This window comes from Cucurbita pepo, chromosome 9 (genome assembly GCF_057944985.1).
Source record: "Cucurbita pepo subsp. pepo isolate OVF chromosome 9, ASM5794498v1, whole genome shotgun sequence".
In the NCBI taxonomy this organism is placed as follows: domain Eukaryota; kingdom Viridiplantae; phylum Streptophyta; class Magnoliopsida; order Cucurbitales; family Cucurbitaceae; genus Cucurbita; species Cucurbita pepo.
Window position 1 is genome coordinate 4,281,848 of NC_141806.1, and position 20,103 is coordinate 4,301,950.

The following is a 20,103-nucleotide window of genomic DNA, read 5'->3' on the forward strand; positions in this document are numbered from 1 at the left end:
ATAATTAATTAAATAAAAATTTATAAAATAAAACTTAACCCCGTAATTAGTTTTCGAAATAAAATGGGTTATACATGTAAACTTTGGATTAGATTTTACTCATACTTTTATGAAAATTTTTATTTTAACTCTCGAGGATGAAATTGTTGAATTTTTTTATATAAAAATTAAATGACAAGAATTGACGTGACGATTAATGTGTAATAATGAAAAAGAAGCAATAACTCAATTTCAACTGTATCGAAAATTAAGATGGTCGATGGTAAAAATGTATTTTTTAACTATGGGTTTGTTACAATAATATATTTACATTTTTTATTTGGTCCATTAATCTAACCATTATATATATATATATATTTATTTATTTTAATTAAAGTCTTTAAAATATCATTTTCAAAATATATATAATTGAAATGGAGCGACAAAATGCTTAAAAATAAATAAATAAATATTTTTCTCCTCTTATTTTGGGCCTGGGCTGGACCAATGGATTGGGCTTTGACCACAACGAGAAAGCCCAATAGCCCAATAAGAATTGTAATCAATCGATTTCGTGGCTCCTCGCAGGCACGATACGGTGGTGGTGATTTAATCCGGGAAGGGTTGGTGGCGGCGGTGGTTCTTTTCTGCTGTTTTCGGTTTTTGCTGCTTTCTTACCGTAATTCCAATTTTTTTGGGGTTTCAATCTAGGGTTTTACTTTAATTGGTTTGGCGGCAATTTCCTTTCCCGCTATCTTTGTTTCTTTCTTCCCTTGATTTCCCCCCAAAATCCCGTTTAATCATATTGTTAGGAAGCGAAGATTGTTTAACGATACAATTGTCTGGTGATTTGGGGCGAAGGATGAAGCGTAAACGAGGGAACAAGAAAAGCAAGCGAAAAAGGGGCACTGAAGTAGCTGGAAAGGAAGCGAGTTCTTTAGTTCCAGAAGAAAATTCTGGTGCGGAGGAGTTTGATAATGACAATAATGACAATAATGACTCTGCGATTGAAGTTGATACGCCTTCGTCAACGGGAACTGATCATCTCAATCTTGCAAATGTTAATCCAGAGGTTTCGATCGACAAGGCTGCTGGGAAATCGTCGCTTGGGCGTGTTAAAGTGAAGCTCAGGACCTCAAAATTTATCGACGCGCAGCTTAATTCTTCCGATGCGCTCACTCAAAGTGATACTGATAAGAGCAGTCCTCAAATGGGCGTAGAGAAACAAAGCGTTGTTTCGGAGAAAATTGAAGATAGTGCCAATTCATTGCCCGAGAAGGAAACTGGTGTTTCTGGGACTGCATCGAAAAAGCCTGGGAGTATAAAGATCAAGTCAACCAAAAGCCTTGGAGCAAGTAATAACCCGACAACTACTGCAGTGAAGCCACAGGGTGGGGGTAATCGGATACCTCAACAGGATTCTCGTCCTAATAAGAACGAGTTGAATTCTGCTCTTACGGTACGTGTTCATTTCAGAATCTTTCTTCGTTTGTTCTTTGTTCTTTTTATTTTCCAATTAATGAGAAGGTTGGAGAAATGGGGTTTGCACAAATGGCTTCAAAAACATATAAATGAAAGAAAATATGTGAAAGTATACACCCAGTAGCTAATTATTCCAAGGTTTATACTCGTCTTTTTAAGCATGCATAATGCATATCTTATAATGATCTTTGCTCACATTCAGGTCATAAAGAAAGTAATGAAAATGGATGCAGCAGAGCCGTTTAATGTCCCTGTGAATCCTGTTGCTTTGGGGATACCTGTAAGTATGAATTGTTATCTTAATGCTAATTGGGTCAAGTTTTGTAATTGCATATCGTTGTGTTGCTGCTGTCATACTACTTTACAGATCTTTTTACTTTCTCTTTATTCTTAACATGGGTAGGCTAGTGGACTGGGAGTTATGTCTGTGTGATTATATTTATGAGCACTTCACAAAGGTTATAGCTTGTGGATAGTGATAATTTTTTGAAAGTTTCTCCTCCCCAAATTGCAACTATTATATCAAATAGCTTGACTCCCTTAGGAGCTTCAGGATCAACGAGCTATCACTGCACGCTTAGTTGTAATGAAAAAGTATAGCAGGGAAGATTAGGGTAATGAATTCCCTAGTTCTCCAGTTTTCAAGTTTTCAGCTGTGGTCGACATCATTCGTGAGCTGAAAGGCTTTTAATATTGCAATTTTGTGCATTTACGTTTGACTGGTTGCTTATAATTTTACTGAGCATCATCTAAATAACTTATATCCACGATATGATTTGTTGAAAATTAAAATTTACTCTGCAATATGCATATTATTATATCGTGAGTGTTGTTGGTTTTTTATTTTTTCTAAATATTTCTTTTCGGCTCTAGGATTATTTTGATGTGATAGATACACCAATGGATTTTGGGACGATATGCGGCAATCTTGAAAACGGTGTTAAATATATGAATTCGGAGGATGTTTTCAAGGACGTGCGGTATATCTGGGAGAACTGCTACAAGTATAATAATAAAGGGGACTACATTTTGGATCTTATGAGGAGGGTGAAGAAAAACTTTTCAAAATATTGGACTGCTGCTGGATTGTACAATGGGCAAGTTTCAGCAACCAATGGTGAGAGTTTGGTCATTATAATTGGGTCATATTATTCGTTGGCATTGAACTAAAATTACTACTGTCCTTAGAACTCTTGCTGACCAGATGGAAATGAAATTGAATGAATTTGTTGTTCTTTATATTTGGTGATAGAATAGACTTCTGCATGTGTAAACGATTCGGCATCTTTTTAGCGTAGTTATGAATTACTGCAAAGATATTTATCCGTTTAAAAGTTGTATGTTGTCAATTCACACGGAAAACATTTCCAATTCCTGATTTTTTTTCAGTTGATGCATTGTTTTGTTTGTAAATGAATACATGTCTAAATTGCATCTTATTTGAAAACTGTGGATTAGGATTGAATTTATTTGTTTTTTTTTCTTCTTCCCAATCTCAGGTGGTGATGTAACCCAAGAGAATGGTGGAGCATCCAGTCAGGGGAAACCTCTGAAAAGTCAGTCAAAACAGAAAACGAAGAAGCGTCATGGGTATGTTTCTGCTACCTACAAAAGCTCCCTTGGATGAGTCTCTTTTGAATTGCACGGCTCAACAAAATTTATACCTTTATGTTCATGGTTAGAAGAAAATTGCTGGTTTAGCTAACAAAAGCCAATCGACTGTGGTTAAATGAAATTTTTTTACTTAACTGTAAAATCTCTCTGCCTAACTAGTTGGAAATTAATTTCTTATCCTTATATCTGCAGTGATGGACTTATGTTACTAAATTTTCACTTTATTTCTTATAATGTTGCTTGAGGATAAAACTTCTGAAATGATATGCTCTGATTGAACTGCCTCTTTGCAGAAGACGCCATAAATCTGATTGTTTATGTGCAATATGCGTTTTAAAGCGCCGTAGGAAGGAGCGTGAAGAGATTGCTAGAGTTGCTAAAGATCAAAGTGGAGCTGGCAATAACCTAGCGCAAGAGTTTAAGATTGAGGTAACTTGATTGGGAATTTAATCTACTCTCTATGTGAAGGAAAACAGGAACAGTCTATTAATGATGCTTAGAGCTGGGATGAATTTTTCTTTATTTTAGGATATAGAATGAATTTTTATTTGATAATATGTTTTTCTTGGTAAAGGAATCTTTGCGTGGGGAAAGTCCTGGCAGCGGGGATTCATCATCGAATGCAGATGATTCAGACAATGAATTAGATGTTGATGAAGACATAGGAGAAGAGGTGAAAATGGATGTTTCAAAGCGACAGTTTAGCACCCCAGAGGAGAAGCAAGATGAAGGTGAGGAGGAAAAAGATGAAGAAGGAAACGAAATGGAGAGGAAGACGGGTGCTGAATCCAAAGGAACTGAGCAGCCTGAAAGGTCGAGGGAGGATCACAGTAGACCGTCGATGGAGCATTCAGCTGACCTGAAAATGGAGGATGTAGTGGCGCATGAGGGAGAAGAGCAAGATATTCATAACTTGGAACATAAGGTATTTTGCTTTCTTTTGTTGGCTTTCATAATGACCATTAAACAATCATTCAACCAGGAAAGAAAAACATAGTACCTCCATTAAAACAGACCAAACGACACGTACAAAAGGAGATAGAAATAAGATTCTCTATATCCGAAGTGGCTTTAATTTGAAGAATGATGTGAGATCCCACATCGGTTCGGTTGGGGAGGAGGAGGAGAACGAAACATTCTTTATAAGAGTGTGGAAACGCTCCCTAGCATACGTGTTTAAAAACCTTGAGGGAAAGCTCGAAAGGAAAAGTCCAAAAAGGATACAATCTGCTAGCGGTGGGCTAGGACTATTATAAATGGGAACAAAACATTCTTTACAAGGGTGTGAAAAACTCTCCCTAGTAGACGCGTTTTAAAAACCTTGAGGGGAAGCCTAAAAGGTAAAGTCCAAAGAGGACAATATTGGCTAGCGGTGGGCTTGAGCTGTTATAAATGGTAAACGAAACATTCTTTATAAGAGTGTGGAAACCTCTACCTAGTAGACACGTTTTAAAAACCTTGAAGGGAAGCTCGAAAGGAAAAACCCAAAAAGGACAGTATCTGCTAGCGGTGGACTTGGACCATTACAAATGGTTTCCCAATGTAACGGTAGAGGAGTTGTTAAAATGTTAAGCCATAAAACGGACCGACTTTGTTGCAATGGTTTGATGTTTTGCAGGAAGTAGAAGAAAAACGGAAGAAGAAACTGAAGGCATGGGAGGAGTTGAGCAGTAAAAATCCAAAGCTTTTAGAGTTGTGTGGCTTAGTTTTCCCTGCCAATCCAAGATCCGTGTGGAGAGGACCTCATTCATTGCTTCCGCAGCACCAAACTTCTCGCACTACTTCCATTCACTTGGCCATACACAAGTTCATGAAGTAAAAGTAGCTGGTAAGTTATATTTAACACCTTTGGATAGCCTTGAAACGTTGTTTCTAATCATTTCTAAAACTACCCACCTGCCACTACTGTTAAATCTCCTGTGCCATTAGTCTCAACCTGACCCCATTTATGTTCATACCTGATGATTCAGAAAAGAGCATGCTTGTGCTGTCCCAAATCCAAATCCAACCTCGAAACCATCTTGCACGGCACACCATGTAGTGGCGTGTTGTTCATGATCGCATGTTCCTGACAACTTGTCTGTTCATGTTTTCATTGTATCTTTATTTTGCTTTCTTGTATATTTGTAAGCATATGACTACTCATCACGTTTGATGTCATGGATATTTGTATTATCAAAAAATCTAAGTTTGAGTTGGTTGATTTAGGGGCGACGACCAACCATTCAAAGGATCTAAAATCATGACGCTCAACAAATCTTAAATTCATATCCATATCAATAGTATTTTCCCAATTCTACAAACTTGTGACAACTACTAATGCACGATCAATTTATGGTACGCAATAAAGGCATTTTCCAAAGAGTTGATGAAAATTTAGGTGAATACTGACGTTTTTACGCAAACTCGATGATAACAAAATAGAAATGTTAGAGTCGTATGGTTCATTAATAACCATTAATGTGGATTTGAATTAGGGGAAGTTGGTGAGACAAGAAGTAGGTCTAGCTTCAATGAATCATCACATGTTTTGTATTGGCCATGGTTGGGAAGTTGGTGAGGCATGAACTATGTTTTTTTTTTTTTTTTTTTTGTATTGAACTTTGTATTTTATTTAAAAGATATCTTCGTATTTTAAAAAAATTCAATATTAATTAAGAAAATAACGGTTATGATATACTAGATAAAAATAATTAATATTTTATTTAATATATACTTTTAAACTTTCAAAAGTTTCTTCTAAAACATTTATAAACACTCTATCACCTCTCTCTTCTATTTTTCTCTCTCTCTTTTGACTTTTTTTCGTTTGTTTTTCAATATTCTCTTATTCTTATCAAGATTCAAAGTATTTTAACAAAATTGTACATAGTGTGAGTCAGAGGATAAGTCAAACTTTTATTTTTCTCTCTCCTTTGACTTTTGTTTTTCCTTGTTCTTCAATATTCTCTTACTCTTATCAAGATTCAAAGTATTTTAGCAAAATTGTAAGTCAGTAGTTGAGTGTGAGTCAAAGTGTAAGTCAAACGTCATTTGAATTTTAACCACAAAAGAATTTACGATTTTGAAAAAAATCAGTGAACAAAAGAAAGAAAATATGTATATTACCAAATTTGTAACAAACGAAAACTTTATTGATACATACATAAGAAATCAAACAATCAATGTTATAGTAAAAAAATCCTACATGTGAGAATACACGAATGGACAAGTCATATGAGTCATATTGCCAAATACCTAGTTATAGCTCGAGTTGAGTGTCAAGGATGAGGAATCCTCGTTTCATTTGAAAAATTCGCCTTTTTTTTTTTTTTTTTGGAGATGATGTCAAAGAAAATGAGAATGAAGCAAGATAATGATACCGCTCGATTCAGAGAGGAAATGCGCATTTGTCTTATTTTGAGTCTCCCATCTCGATCTCTACTAATTGGATATGAAACTGGGTGAAGGGAAGCTTTATAAGAGAAAGGAGGAAAATGTTGGTACAGCTAGTAGCTAAAGGCTCGACTCAAACATATGGTCTCAATTACGATAAAACCCTTATTTACCCCACCCCAGTAAAATTTGGTGATGGAGGATGGAGATAGGAAAAGCGGTCTCGCTAGAGTCGTCAGCATCGACATGCTGATATAGAGCGATTATTTTTTAAAATTTAAGAATATTATTAAAAATTTTAAAAGTTGACGGGTAATTATTATTATTATTATTTATTATTATTATTATTATTATTATTATTATTGTAGCTATATAATAAGCTAGGAAGTTGGACGGCAAAAGCTGTTGAAATCAGAGGTTTGAATTTGAATGGCTATTTTGGTCACGTTTATAATACTGTTTTAATTCAATTACAATATTAAAATAAATATAAAAAAGGGAAGAAAAATAAAATGCGGAATTGTGGAGGGGAAGAAAAAGAAGAACCAAGAAAACGACGTCGTCAGAAAGGGATGAGTGGGAAATATGATATAATGAAACCACAACCATAGATTCTGCCACGTCACCTCCCTCCACTCCACGTGGCGCTTCCAAAAACTCAGAACTCATCGCTTCTATTATCACCCCCGTCTCGCTCAGTGGCTCTTCCCCCGATTTCCAGTCCCAATCCCAATCCCAATCCCTCCGCTGATTCCTGTTTTTCTGCTTTGATTTTCTTCAAATTCTTGCTTCAATTCCGCCGTCGTTATCCTTTTGACTTCACAGATTCAGGTCAGTGTTGCCTGTGTTGCCTTTCAATCCATGTTGTTGATTCCTTATGATTTTGCATGTCCATTGTTCGTCTGTCTTTCCTGCATCTAAATGATTTCTTCGCAGTCTTCATCCCCGAGCTTTGGCTTATCCAATGCCTTTTCTGAACATTGTTCATGTAGTAATTTCATTGCGTTCTCCTCTTCTTATCGGAATCCCAAAAGAAGAAATCGATTTTCCCCAGCTTTTGTTCCTCGAAATTTCCGAACTAAATGGTTCTTTGCTTGTTCTATTTCTCCCGATGCCTCAACTCCTGATTTCAATCTACAATTTGCAACTTCTGCGAGGACGGGTGCTAAGAATTTTGTACTGAAGCGTATTGCTAATGAATTGGAAACGGAGCAATTTGCTCAGGATCCATCTCTGCAAGTGGGATCAAACTTCACTGGTTTCCAGGATGATCCTATTGTTGATAAGTTAAGGACCCAACTAGGAGTCTTGCACCCTATCCCTTCCCCACCTATTAATCGTAATATTGTTGGACTTTTTGTCTTCTTTTTCTTTGTTGGAGTTGCTTTCGATAAATTATGGACATTCAGGAAGAGAAGTAAATTTAGAAATGAGGATGGGCTTCGTGGCTCGTGGCCCCAAGTGCCTACTAGTTTCTCATTGTTCTTGGAGAAGGATTTACAAAGGAAGGAGTCGGTGGAGTGGGTGAATATGGTTTTGGGTAAATTATGGAAAGTTTATCGACCTGGGATTGAGAATTGGCTTGTTGGATTGTTGCAACCCGTTATTGATGATTTGAAAAAGCCTGACTATGTGGAGAGGGTGGAAATCAAGCAGTTTTCTTTGGGGGAAGAACCATTGTCAGTTAGGAACGTTGAGAGGCGAACATCCCGTCGAGCCAACGATTTGCAGTAAGCTTCCTAACCCCACCTGGGAAATCAAGAACTGCAGGATTGTCACCTTCCTGCAATTCTTACCGACGATAGAGTCCCACGAGTTTACATTAGTCATTACTGTTTTTCTTCATTTTATGTTGTCCAGGTACCAAATTGGCCTGCGTTATACTGGCGGTGCTCGTATGTTATTAATGCTTTCGCTAAAATTTGGCATCATCCCCATTTCTGTCCCAGTTGGTGTCCGAGATTTTGACATAGATGGTGAATTATGGGTCAAGTTGCGGCTTATTCCAACTGAACCTTGGGTAGGTGCTGCTTCATGGGCATTTGTTTCACTGCCAAAGATCAAATTTGAGTTGTTACCGTTCCGCTTATTCAATTTAATGGGTATGTCCTAATTTCTTGACTATGATAATGAATTGCATTTTATAGCTAGTAGTTGCAAGGATGTCATAGGGAGGTTTGACAGGGAAGCATGAAAAGTGGTTTACTTTTGTTCTTTAGTTTATCTTTATGTTTTTAGCAGGCATCCTTGTGGAGGTTCAATTGTTTTTCGAGGATAGTTTTTGTTTGCATTAAAATTTGACCTTTGGATGCTGACGCACGTTTCTCTTCTTCTTTCCGTGTTTTGGCTGCACGTTTGGGACAACACCAGCTATTCCTGTTCTCTCCATGTAAGTAGATTAATCCTTACTGTTGAATAATTGCTATATAAGTTGGTCAGTTCAAGGCAGAATAGAGATATTTTTTGTTGTAAAAAAATTGATTCTATGACAGAAAGTTGTGTATTGATAATCAATTCATGAACTACACGTGCTAATGAGAGTCTGAATTCGTTGTCCATAATACTTGTACTAGAAAAGAAGATTGGTACTCTTGAAGCCTTTTGTTTCGAGGATCGCCTTATGAAGTAGTGCCCAAGTGTAAAAAGAATCAAGATCTTTTGATCAGAATCAGTTTTCTGAATGTCATAATTTTGTTGTGGCGTTTCACATCTTAATTTGCTCATACAGCTGATAATTTTAACGGAGTGTTCTAGTCGGGCTTGATTTTCCCCCTTCTATTTGTCTTCTGACCCTTGCTTTCTATGTTTGGATAGGTTTTTGACAAAACTTCTCACTGAGGATTTACCTAAATTATTTGTACGTCCAAAGAAGATATTTCTAGATTTCCAAAGCGGAAAAGCAGTTGGACCAGTCCCATACGAGGTTAAATCAGGAGATATGCAGAATAAAGATTTTGTTGGAGAACTGTCAGTAACCCTTGTAGATGCTCGAAAGCTATCTTATGTCTTTTATGGTAATGAATATCATTCTTTTCTATATTATCCTTTCTTGAAAACCATGCTTTGTTAATTACTGAATTTCTCATGCTTAGCTATCAAGTATTTCTGGTCCTTATCAACGTTGTTGTACTCCCACCTTGTTTTCAGAAACGTAGCATCTGATTCAACTGTCGAAAGCAACTATTTATTCATATAGATTTATGATTCTACATTTTACTCAGCGATCCGATCCCTATTTTTCTCAGGAAAAACAGACCCATACGTCACTTTAACCTTGGGTGATCAAATAATACGTAGCAAAAAGAACAGCCAAACCACTGTAATTGGGCCACCGGGTGAGCCAATCTGGAATCAGGTGAAGCTCATTTCTGATTATCCTTTGTTTTACCAGAGAGGGTGTTCCATGAACAATAGTGGTTTAAGTGTTCTTTGGTTATTTTCGGGTTCTTTTTAAGTTTTCAATCTCTTTTATGTACTCACGTGTATTGGTATTCGGGATTTCAGGATTTTCATATGCTTGTTGCAAACCCTAGGAAACAGAAATTGTATATTCAAGTGAAAGACTCTCTTGGATTTGCAGATTTGACTATTGGTAATGCAGAGGTAACTTATCTTATATCTTTCTTTGTAACTGTGCAAACTAAGTTGAGAAAAAACTAAAACTGCTGGCCTGATTATATTTGCTAAGGCTTTTTCTTAAATCAATCATTTTGGTCATTTTTAAAGTTGGTTTAGTCTTATTTAAGTCCCATAACTTGGCTGGCTATTACTCTAATTTGAATTTGCGTTTTCACTTCTCTATAATTTGGGGTTAGGACACCTCTGAATAGCTTTTGTCACTCTGCTCTTAGATAGAACTGGTAAGGTTCTTCGCTTTGCATTGAATTAAACCACATGCTCCACCACTTGTGTGGGCCCCCGTTAATTTCTATGAGTTTCATTCTTGCGAACGTACTCCCCAAGTGGGATATTAACGTGTTAGCTACAGAATTACACGGGTCAATACGCACAACGTCTAGTATCCAGTATTTATGGCTAGGACTACTGGAGTATCTAATCCCATTCGCTCCCCCGGCCCAGCAGAGTGCTTTCGCTGTTGGGATGGAGTGTTTACTGATGAAAATTATCTTGTGAAATTCATGTAGAATGTTGTACAAATGAACAAATAACATTGGGTGGTCTATTTGTTTTGCATGGTTTTGGGAATCTTGTTAGAAAGAACAGCATGTGGAATTGGTAAATGGATGGATGGAAGTTTAATAAAATTTTGGCTTTGTTTTTGCGTATTCTCATACAGGTTGATCTTGGATCTCTTCAAGATACTGTACCAACGGACAGAATTGTTGTTTTGAGGGGAGGTTGGGGATACTTTAGAAACAGGTCTTCTGGAGAAATACTGCTGAGATTGACATACAAAGCATATGTTGAGGACGAAGAGGACGATAAGACTGCATCAGACGACGAGTTTTCTGATTCTGATGAACCCGAACCTAATGGCACTTATGAGCGTGAAACGAATGCTGCAAAAGAACATAGTAAGGAACCATTTATGGACGTTCTGGCAGCTTTGATAGTGAGTGAAGAATTTCAGGGAATAGTGGCATCAGATTTGTTGAATTCTAAACTTCAGAATGATGCCACTTCTACTAGCATGGGTGCAACACGGTCAAGATCTGGTGATGCTGATAGTGACATCAAACCGACAGTTTCGGGCGTTAAAACTAGACGTTTTGCTGGTAATTTTGTTGTTTAGATATCCATTTTGTTTATATATCTGATGTGATGCTAAATTTTGATGGTGGTGAAGTGTTCTAATCCGTATAAAACTGCAGAATCGGCATTGTTTTGGTTTGCTGTGATAACGAGTATATCAGTGCTTATTGCTATCAACATTGGTGGTTCGAGTTTCTTCAACCCATGATGTTATATGGTTCGAGTTTCTTACCCATGATGTTATATGGTTCGAGTTTCTTCTACCCATGATCTTATATGGTTCGAGTTTCTTCTACCCATGATCTTATATGGTTCGAGTTTCTTCTACCCATGATCTTATATGGTTCGAGTTTCTTCTACCCATGATCTTATATGGTTCGAGTTTCTTCTACCCATGATCTTATATGGTTCGAGTTTCTTCTACCCATGATCTTTATGTGGTTCGAGTTTCTTCTACCCATGATCTTTATGTGGTTTGAGTTTCTTCTACCCATGATCTTCTACCCATGATCTTTATATGGTTCGAGTTTCTTCAACCCATGATCTTATACGGTTCGAGTTTCTTCAACCCATGATCTTTATGTGGTTCGAGTTTCTTCTACCCATGATCTTTATGTGGTTTGAGTTTCTTCTACCCATGATCTTTATGTGGTTCGAGTTTCTTCAACCCATGATATTATACGGTTCGAGTTTCTTCAACCCATGATCTTATACGGTTCGAGTTTCTTCAACCCATGATATTATACGGTTCGAGTTTCTTCTACCCATGATCTTATACGGTTCGAGTTTCTTCTACCCATGATCTTATACGGTTCGAGTTTCTTCTACCCATGATCTTATACGGTTCGAGTTTCTTCTACCCATGATCTTATACGGTTCGAGTTTCTTCTACCCATGATCTTATACGGTTCGAGTTTCTTCTACCCATGATCTTATACGGTTCGAGTTTCTTCAACCCATGATCTTATTCGGTTCGAGTTTCTTCAACTCATGATCTTATATCAACTATATGGTCGTGGAAACTTCCCGATTCATCGGCCATTTTGCATCATGCTTCAGCCTCCGACTGCCTGTAGCTGGCTGCCCATCTCTCATCAAAGCTGCTGTGTATCCGTATTGAACTATACAATGCATCCTTGGCAGGCTAGAGTGAAGTATACACATACACATTGAATCGAACGATAAAATCAATCAATTTAACCCGTGTTCGGGTTGTATATATAAGGCGCTAACAGAGCAATACTCTGTTTGTGGCGTACCAATTTTGACTTGAAATTATAATAACAAATGTACACTCTTTCCCCTTGCACCTATCATGTATCCACTTGTTAATTTACCTATCCTTTAACATTTATTCTTGCAAATCAACTAATCACAAAACTAAACATAGAACACTCTTGTTTTTGGCATAATTCTTCCTGGCCTCAAGGAAGAAAAGGATTGTGAGAAGGATATGCTTCCTTCTGCTTTTTGTAAGCCCTGAAAAAATGAAGTAAAGCAAGCAACTTCTTGAAAATGGTGGATTTTTTTGAACAATTCATAACGTTTTGATGCTTCGAACTCACCGGGAAACATTCAATCCTCCAAGTGAAACAGTCCCCAGAATCAAGAACAGGAAAGGAAGCTTGATCAAGGCATGATTTCTTCTCCCTCCTTGCGAGACCGGAACCCCCCTTCTTACAACCCGTTCATATGAAGCTGTTCATAGTTGGCTCATCAAATTGTATCCCAGAATGAACTAACAAAGCCATGATATGTTTACCTGAATGTGAATCTCCTCTTCGGGCACCTGCAAAGATTTCGTTTAGGCTATAATCAAACGTGGAAGTAATTGAATTCGTTTTTGGTGTTCTATCGGATCAGCTGTGGATACATGGGAATTACCAGATAACAGGAATGAATAAGCTTCGGAAATCTGCAGCAGATGATATATCAAATTCTTGGATTCATGAAATGAACGCATTATATTGTCGCGGCTTCAATGGAAACGCGTTTTAATCCTTACCAGTTTGAATTTGGATTCGGCCTGAGACTTCTGATGAGCAGGGAACAGGTCAGGATGAGAATCCCATACCTTCCTTTTGTAAGCTTCTTTTACCTGCGATGAAGAACAAGAACATAAACACACACATTCCTCAATTACGTATAAACCCTAGCCAAACATCCGTCTACTTGGAGCAACAATCCGCCATTGTCTTCTTCAAAGATCGTCGCTGAAGATTCATCTTCAAAATCTATTCATATTACTCATGGATTGGAGATCAGAAAGAACGGATTTAGAGGAAATTGAGAGATATGAGATGTGTATATGGTTTTCATACGGCACCTGAGAAGGAGACGGGCGGGAACCGGGAGAGAATCCGAGCAAGATTCTGGCTTCGTCGCCTTGCATTTCTCTCTCAATATCTCCTTGTCCGTGGTCTCGGCTTCGTCCACGTTTATCAATCTCACCACTCTGCCGCTTAAAAGACTGGTCCACAGCCCAATAACAAAGCATATGTTGGGCTCAAAAGCTCTAATGCTAACGGGCTTGGAGCCCGTTTCAGACAACACTTCTTTCTGGGGATTTGAGAAACAAGAGCGATATGGGAATTAATCGTGCGACAGTAGGGCTTGTTCATCACTCCGATCCTTCGCTCCAAATTGGCGCACAAATCCTGCATCATTCGAGCCCGTTTCTTCTCCATCTTTTCGTCTTTGTTCTTCAGGTTTTCATCTTCTATCTCTTTTGATCTCTTTTATTTCTTGTTATCTTCTTTGCAATCAAGTTATTCTCGGCTTGGGCTTAGTGATGGGTTACTGAATCTTCGCTGTTCTTACGTTGGGAATTGGGATGCTATCGATTATCTGTTACTTTTTGAAATCTTTGTCTGTATTTTTGGAATGCTTGACCTACTAAATCTGTGGATCTCTTCAAACTTGTTTAAAATAGGCGAAGTACGATCACATTGGTTATCAATGGAGCTTATCAATGTAATAGAACAAAGGTTGATGGCCATGAGCTCAGGAGTATGTTTCTTCTAAGTATGATCAACCAGGTACCACTTGTTCTTACTTTTCTTGTGCTTTCTCCTTTGGTGTATAGACATCACATAGCTTGGAGATTTAGTATTTAAGTACTGTGTTGAAGCTGAACAATAAATCGGATGAGATAAAACGTGATTGATGTATCATATGTGCTGCTCTTTTGAAATATCTTCCATATATTTGTAATTTATTTGATGATTATAAGGAGAGAGTTACCCGCCATTTAAGTGTGATGGTTTTAGTAAATATTCTCATGTATTAGAGCCCTTCTGTGTTGCAACCCTGGTCCTTTATTTTCGATGGCTTCTGAATCCTTTACTCATCTTCTTCTCCACTGCTGGCTTTGATGCTGCAGGAGCAGTCTCCATGGCTGCTGCAGGCGGAGCCAATTGATTACTTTTGGCCTCCAAATCACCCTTCGTAGACCCACCCTTCGCCATACTCTATTCTTACCACCTCACCTTCTCCAACACAATCGGTTTCCCCTTAACCAACATAGCCTCTCTCATGTTCTTCCAAATCAGCCTTCATCCTTCATACTTCATAGAAACCCTGATCTTAGGATTCTCATCAGCGTGCTCTAATACCATGAGAATATTTGCTGAAACCAAATAAATTACAAAGGATATGGAAAGAATAATAAAGGGAAAGAGCAAGAAATGGATTCAAGATATGACAAATATGATATATTTATAATTGTTAAATAAATTACAAAAGGATATGGAAAGAACAATAAATGGAATGTGCAATAATGGATACAAGATATTTGACTATAATAAAAGGAAAAATATGATATTTATGGTAAGCTGTAATGGAAGTAAATATCTAGATATTTGCCTATAATAAAAGGTCAAATATGATATATATGGTAGACTATAATTAAGGATTAAATATTTTTAACACCCCCACCAAGCTGAGTGTCAAATTTGAACGAACGTGAAGCTTGGATCTGAAAAGAAACACTTTTTGTGAAGATGTTAGCTACCTGGCTCAGAAGAGATGTTTGGTTGGGCGACATAGTACTTTCTTGGCCATTGAAAACTGCAGAGGGATCATCGGACAGTGTCGATGTTGCCTTGGCTTTGACGAAAACATGTCTAACCCACTCTTGATGGTCTCTTTATTAGTCAGTTAAAATATGCTTGAGATATTCTTACTCGTGCTCATTTGCTTGATAGCAAACCAGGCCACAAGGCGTAGGCCCCACTCCGTCTCTGCCCCCCTTTTTCTTTCTTTGTCTAAAATACACGCTAGAGTCCGCATTCTTAGTTTCTGCCCTCTTCTTCCTCTCTTGCTCTGACGGCCACCACGTCCACCCTTCCTTCTTCACAGCCACCATTGAACCATCTCTCTATCTCTGGCCCTTTTCTCAAAATAGAGATATTGCCCTAATTCTAAACCCTTTACCTTGCGTCTCTATAGTCCACCCCCATGATTGTTTCTCAACACCTGATTGTTGTTTTCATACTCTCTCGTTTCATTCCCATTCCATTTTTAACTGCAATTTCTATGTCTTCCAAGGTTGGATTTGCTGGAATTCTTATGAAGATTTTCCATTCTCTCTGCATTTTTTTTGTTCTATTTGCAGCTGGACCAAGACCCTTATAATGGTCCTTTCTCTATTCTCCTTCTTCCTCTGGTTTTCCCCCTCTTACTTTGTGGGTTAGACATATTCTTGTCGGAGTTAAGGTAGCATTGCCGGTGCCCAACGATCCCTTTGTAGTTTTCTATGGTCAAGAATACATGCTGCCCAACTAAACGTCTCCTCTGAACCAGGTTGCTGACATCTCCATAAAAAGTTTCTCGTTCTCTTTTTGAATTTTTTAGATTCAAGCTTCACGTTTGTTCAAATTCGACGCTCAGCTTGCTGGGATGTTAAGGATATTTATCCTTGAATTATAGTTTACCACATATATATCATATTTGACCCTTTATTATAGACAAATATCTAGATATTTGCTTCCATTACGGCTTTTCATATGTATCATATTTGCCTTCTATTATAGCCAAATATCTTGTATTCATTTATTGCTCTCTCTATTTATTGGTTTTTCCATATCTTTTTGATTTTTCAGATGATTATAAACAGAGAATTTCTCCCCACTATTTAAGTGGGGTGACAGCAGAGAAACTTGTAGAATTTTTGGGAGGATAGAACTTTATATTATTAGAAAGGCTACAGAAAGTTATATTCTTCATTTTCCACCGAGTGCCAACATATACATGCATATATGTATTACAAGTGATTCTTCAACCCACTGAAACACACTTAATGATGCATAAAACAATTTAGACTTCATTTCATCTTTCTGAACCACATCTTGGTTCTTGCACATCCCGATCTTTCTTTTGAGTTTCTCAAACAATAAATGTTTCAAGGGCTTTGTGAATAGATTTGTGATTTGCTAATCACTTGTGCAAAATTCGAGCTCAACAGTGCTTTTTATACACAAATCACGCAAGAAAAACAAAAATTCGATTTGCGTACTCCTTCCATGTTAATTTTTAGACAACTTGATAGTTGATATATTATCATAGTAGATAACAGTCGAGCCTGGTTGCTCATGATCAAGAATTTCAAGTATCTTGTTTAACCAAATTGCTTGGCAAGAACATGCTGTTGCTACCACAAACTCTACTTACGTAGTTGAAAGTGTCACAATGTCACAATAGAATTCTTTAAAGACCAGCAAAAATTTTCTGAACTCATCATGAAAACACAGCTTGAAGTACTTTTGCGATCATTATGTGACACTTTCAACTATAAGTAGAGTTTGTGGTAGTAGCACCATGCTCGTGCCAAGCAATTTAGTTAAGAAAGATGCTTAAAATTCTTGATTAGACTCAATCAAGTTCGATTGTTATCGGTTATGTTAGTATTTCAACTATCAATTGTCTAAAAATCTTGTGTTGCATGGAAGAAGTAAATACATCGACGTTCAGTTTCATTTCTTGAGTGATTTGTGTAAAGAAGACACTGTTGAACTCAATTTTTGCAAAAGTGACGAGCAAATTGCAGATCGGTTCACGAAGTCCTTAAAACAACCATTGTTCGAGAAGCTCATAAGAATGACGAGGATGTGCAGAATCTAAGATGTAGTTCAAGAAGATAAGGTGAAGTCGTAAACTAGAATTCAATTTAAGGAATTGAAGAGTTACCTACATGAAGATTCATTTGTTGATAATAAATTAGTACATGCATTCTAAGTTACATGTGTTAGATTCATTCAATCATGTTTTTAGATACCTGATATTTTTTAGATACCTGAATGGTATCGAAGAATGTCCCAAATTATGGCACTAAGTGGAAAATGAATAATGTAATTTTCTGCATGCTTATTCTATTTGCGAAACCCATGACCTTGCCAATATAGTCATTCACTGCTTCTCCCTATTGCATTTCCCTTTTCCATTTGGTGAATTTCAATGTCTCTTGTAATTGTTCACTGCTTCTCCCTATTGCATTTCCCTTTTGCATTTGGTGAATTTCAATGTCTCTTGTAATTGTCCGAGGCTGAACACGCTTTATTCTTGTTGAGCCTCTCTCTAGCAGTTGGGGAGGAGAACGAATCATTCTTTATAAGGGTGTGCAAACCTCTCTCTAACAGACACGTTTTAAAAACCTTGAGGGGAAGTCCAAAAGGAAAAATCTAAAGAGGATAATATCTGCCAGCGGTGGGTTTGGACTTGGGCTGTTGTTTTTTGCCATGGATAAGTTCAAAATGTAAGTGACAATAGCATAGCGTGCTCGGTATCATTGTTTATAATATTTCGACACACTCTAAAGGGTTATTTTCTTTGGGTCAAAACAGGTATGAGACACGCACATAAGAAAAGTTGGAAGTATGTAAGTGGTAGACATAACGGAATCAGATCATAAAGGATATGAGGTGATTTTATTGGTATATGGTGAGTTTTAGTTTCCTTTGAAGTAAAATGTATATATATTTATGGCCTTCCTTCATAAGAGGCTGTTGCTGCATATCATGAGCCTTTTAACATTATTTAACATTATTTAAAAGTATACCATTGAGGAAGCGATGCAGGGGCAGAATCTGGATATGTTCGTGGACGCTCTGTTATTGAATCCTTCACTTCATGTTCTTCGTAGTGGCAGTGAAGACGCAAGAACAGCATTGCATCAAGTAGGATCTGCCCACTTTGCATTTGATTCAGGTATAACTGAAAATCTAATTGTTATAGAAATACAATACAAGTGAGGTGCGGGTGAGGGGTTATTGTAACGGCCCAAGCCCATCGCTAGCAAATATTGTCGTATTTGGCTTTTCCCTTTGAGTTCCCTCAAGGTTTTTAAAACGTGTCTGTTAGGAAGAGGTTTCTACATCTTTATAAAGAATGTTTTGTTCTCCTCCCCAACCAATATGAGATCTCACAATCTACTCCTTTTCAGGGCCTAGCATCCTCGATGGCACTCGTTCCTTTCTCCAATCGATGTGGGACCCTCCAATCCACCCCCTTTAGGGCCCAACATCTTTGCTGGCACACTACCTCATGTCTACCTTCCCTTAGGGGCTCAACCTCCTCGTTGGCACATTGCCCGATGTCTGGTTCCAATACCATTTGTAACGGTCCAAGCCACCGCTAGCAGATATTGTCTTCTTTGGGACTTCCCCTCAAGGTTTTTAAAATGCGTTTGCTAGGGAGAGGTTTCCACACCCTTATAAAGAACGTTTCGTTCTCCTCCCCAACCGATATGGGATCTCACAATCCACTCCTCTTCAGGGCATAGCGTTCTCGATGACACTCGTTCCTTTCTCCAATCGATGTGGGACCCTCCAGTCCACCCTACACTGCCTCATGTCCACCTTCCCTTCGGGGCTCAACCTCCTCGCTGGCACATTGCCCCGTGTCTAGTTCTAATACCATTTGTAATGGTCCAAGCCACCGCTAGCAAATATTGTCTTATTTGGAGCTTCCCCTCAAGGTTTTTAAAATGCGTTTGTTAGGAAGAGGTTTACACACCTTTATAAAGAATATGTCGTCCTCCTCTCCAATCGATATGATATCTCACAGTTACCATATACCTTAAAAAGGAAGAGTTTGATTTCCGTATGATACAACAGATCACAGTCGAGCCGAGAGTGGGTTGATCCTGAAAAAGGGGAAACCTTGATCCTATGGAAGTTAAAAGAAAACAAATAATATAACCAAAAGAAGAGTATGGGGATGGAGATGAGAATATGAAGGCAGCCAGGGAAGAGGCAGTGCATGAGTAGAGGCCCAACAAAGAGAGGAAGGCAAAGGTTTTGTTGAGGACTCCATCCATGCGCTGTCTGTTCCCCGCTGCCGTTCTCACCAATCCCCCAAACTCAACAACTACTTCCCCTTACCTTCTGTGTGCCATTTGGGTTTGTTTTGAAGGATCCCTCAACCATTAGTGAAATCCCAGGCTTAAATAAACACCACCACCACAGCCACCCCTGGCCTTTGCTAGGTATAGTGCAGTACAATGCAAGTACAACCCCCTCACTAGCAGTACCACTACACCATGGATGTAGTACACTATCAATCCAATCTCCTCACCCTAAGCCTAGCTATCATTGTACTGCATCTGCATGTGGTTGTACTCTCTTATATGGGTTTGCTACTCCTACCAACTCCTCTCCCATCTTCCAACGCCATCCCTGTGTTTCCGCAACTCTATGTTTAAATAATCATCTCCCAAATTTAATTAACTAATCATTCAGATCAAGACCGTGAAGTTTAATTTTTTTTTTTAAAGTGTTTCTTTTTCTTTCATTTTTTACTAATACTTTTATAAACATAGTTAAAGATTTTAATTTTTATTTATTATTTGTTATTTTTTTATAATTGTATGTAGGGATGGTTAGAAAAGTAGAAAAATTGGCCAAAATAGTAGCACAAATAGAAAGAAAATTATTTGCAAATATG

General features: G+C 37.8%; 3 protein-coding genes and 1 long non-coding RNA gene across 10 annotated transcripts; 3 read left to right on the top strand and 1 right to left on the bottom strand.

Annotated features, from left to right (window-relative positions):
• The first annotated feature begins 573 nt into the window (after positions 1-573).
• LOC111801401 (DNA-binding bromodomain-containing protein) lies at positions 574-5,282 on the top strand. Of its 2 annotated transcripts, XM_023685390.2 has the most exons (8): positions 574-1,438; positions 1,664-1,741; positions 2,335-2,578; positions 2,961-3,051; positions 3,369-3,504; positions 3,650-4,000; positions 4,694-4,903; positions 5,046-5,282. In XM_023685390.2, the coding sequence occupies exons 1-7, from the start codon at positions 842-844 to the stop codon at positions 4,892-4,894; spliced, it is 1,698 nt and encodes a 565-aa protein (XP_023541158.1). In that variant the 5' UTR covers positions 574-841; the 3' UTR covers positions 4,895-4,903; positions 5,046-5,282. The 2 variants fall into 2 exon arrangements, with proteins under 2 accessions (XP_023541158.1, XP_086983414.1); XM_087127288.1 differs by having other exon boundaries at positions 4,694-5,282.
• A 1,860-nt stretch (positions 5,283-7,142) lies between these two features.
• Positions 7,143-12,472, top strand: LOC111801400 (uncharacterized). Of its 2 annotated transcripts, XM_087126784.1 has the most exons (9): positions 7,143-8,180; positions 8,311-8,552; positions 8,821-8,839; positions 9,265-9,464; positions 9,696-9,805; positions 9,955-10,053; positions 10,748-11,186; positions 11,283-11,363; positions 11,394-12,472. In XM_087126784.1, the coding sequence occupies exons 1-9, from the start codon at positions 7,372-7,374 to the stop codon at positions 11,399-11,401; spliced, it is 2,007 nt and encodes a 668-aa protein (XP_086982910.1). In that variant the 5' UTR covers positions 7,143-7,371; the 3' UTR covers positions 11,402-12,472. The 2 variants fall into 2 exon arrangements, with proteins under 2 accessions (XP_086982910.1, XP_023541157.2); XM_023685389.2 differs by having other exon boundaries at positions 11,283-12,472.
• On the bottom strand, positions 12,346-13,644 carry LOC111801402 (Chaperone DnaJ-domain superfamily protein). Its single transcript, XM_023685391.2, has 6 exons — positions 13,490-13,644; positions 13,169-13,261; positions 13,048-13,078; positions 12,926-12,952; positions 12,729-12,861; positions 12,346-12,642 (listed from the first exon to the last, which is right to left on the bottom strand). The coding sequence occupies exons 1-6, from the start codon at positions 13,553-13,555 to the stop codon at positions 12,588-12,590; spliced, it is 405 nt and encodes a 134-aa protein (XP_023541159.1). The 5' UTR covers positions 13,556-13,644; the 3' UTR covers positions 12,346-12,587.
• A 45-nt stretch (positions 13,645-13,689) lies between these two features.
• Positions 13,690-20,004, top strand: LOC111801403 (uncharacterized). 5 transcript variants are annotated; one of them, XR_015422383.1, is made up of 5 exons: positions 13,706-13,871; positions 14,096-14,201; positions 17,741-17,914; positions 18,003-18,366; positions 18,602-20,004. It is a non-coding gene; the product is annotated as an uncharacterized LOC111801403 (long non-coding RNA). The 5 variants fall into 5 exon arrangements; XR_015422385.1 differs by having other exon boundaries at positions 13,690-13,871; positions 17,799-17,914; positions 18,003-20,004; XR_015422382.1 differs by having other exon boundaries at positions 13,692-13,871; positions 17,744-17,914; positions 18,003-20,004.
• The last annotated feature ends 99 nt before the right edge of the window (positions 20,005-20,103 follow it).

Excerpts from the sequence above, each read along its gene's own strand:
- LOC111801401 (XM_087127288.1), top strand. The coding sequence starts at position 842 with ATGAAGCGTAAACGAGGGAACAAGAAAAGCAAGCGAAAAAGGGGCACT. Across the intron at positions 1,439-1,663 it reads AGTTGAATTCTGCTCTTACG|GTCATAAAGAAAGTAATGAA; the intron begins GTACGTGTTCAT and ends GCTCACATTCAG. Across the intron at positions 1,742-2,334 it reads CTGTTGCTTTGGGGATACCT|GATTATTTTGATGTGATAGA; the intron begins GTAAGTATGAAT and ends TTTCGGCTCTAG.
- LOC111801400 (XM_023685389.2), top strand. The coding sequence starts at position 7,372 with ATGATTTCTTCGCAGTCTTCATCCCCGAGCTTTGGCTTATCCAATGCC. Across the intron at positions 9,465-9,695 it reads GCTATCTTATGTCTTTTATG|GAAAAACAGACCCATACGTC; the intron begins GTAATGAATATC and ends TATTTTTCTCAG. Across the intron at positions 10,054-10,747 it reads TGACTATTGGTAATGCAGAG|GTTGATCTTGGATCTCTTCA; the intron begins GTAACTTATCTT and ends ATTCTCATACAG.
- LOC111801402 (XM_023685391.2), bottom strand. The coding sequence starts at position 13,555 with ATGCAAGGCGACGAAGCCAGAATCTTGCTCGGATTCTCTCCCGGTTCC. Across the intron at positions 12,862-12,925 it reads AAGAGGAGATTCACATTCAG|CTTCATATGAACGGGTTGTA; the intron begins GTAAACATATCA and ends AACTATGAACAG. Across the intron at positions 12,643-12,728 it reads GGAGGATTGAATGTTTCCCG|GGCTTACAAAAAGCAGAAGG; the intron begins GTGAGTTCGAAG and ends TCATTTTTTCAG.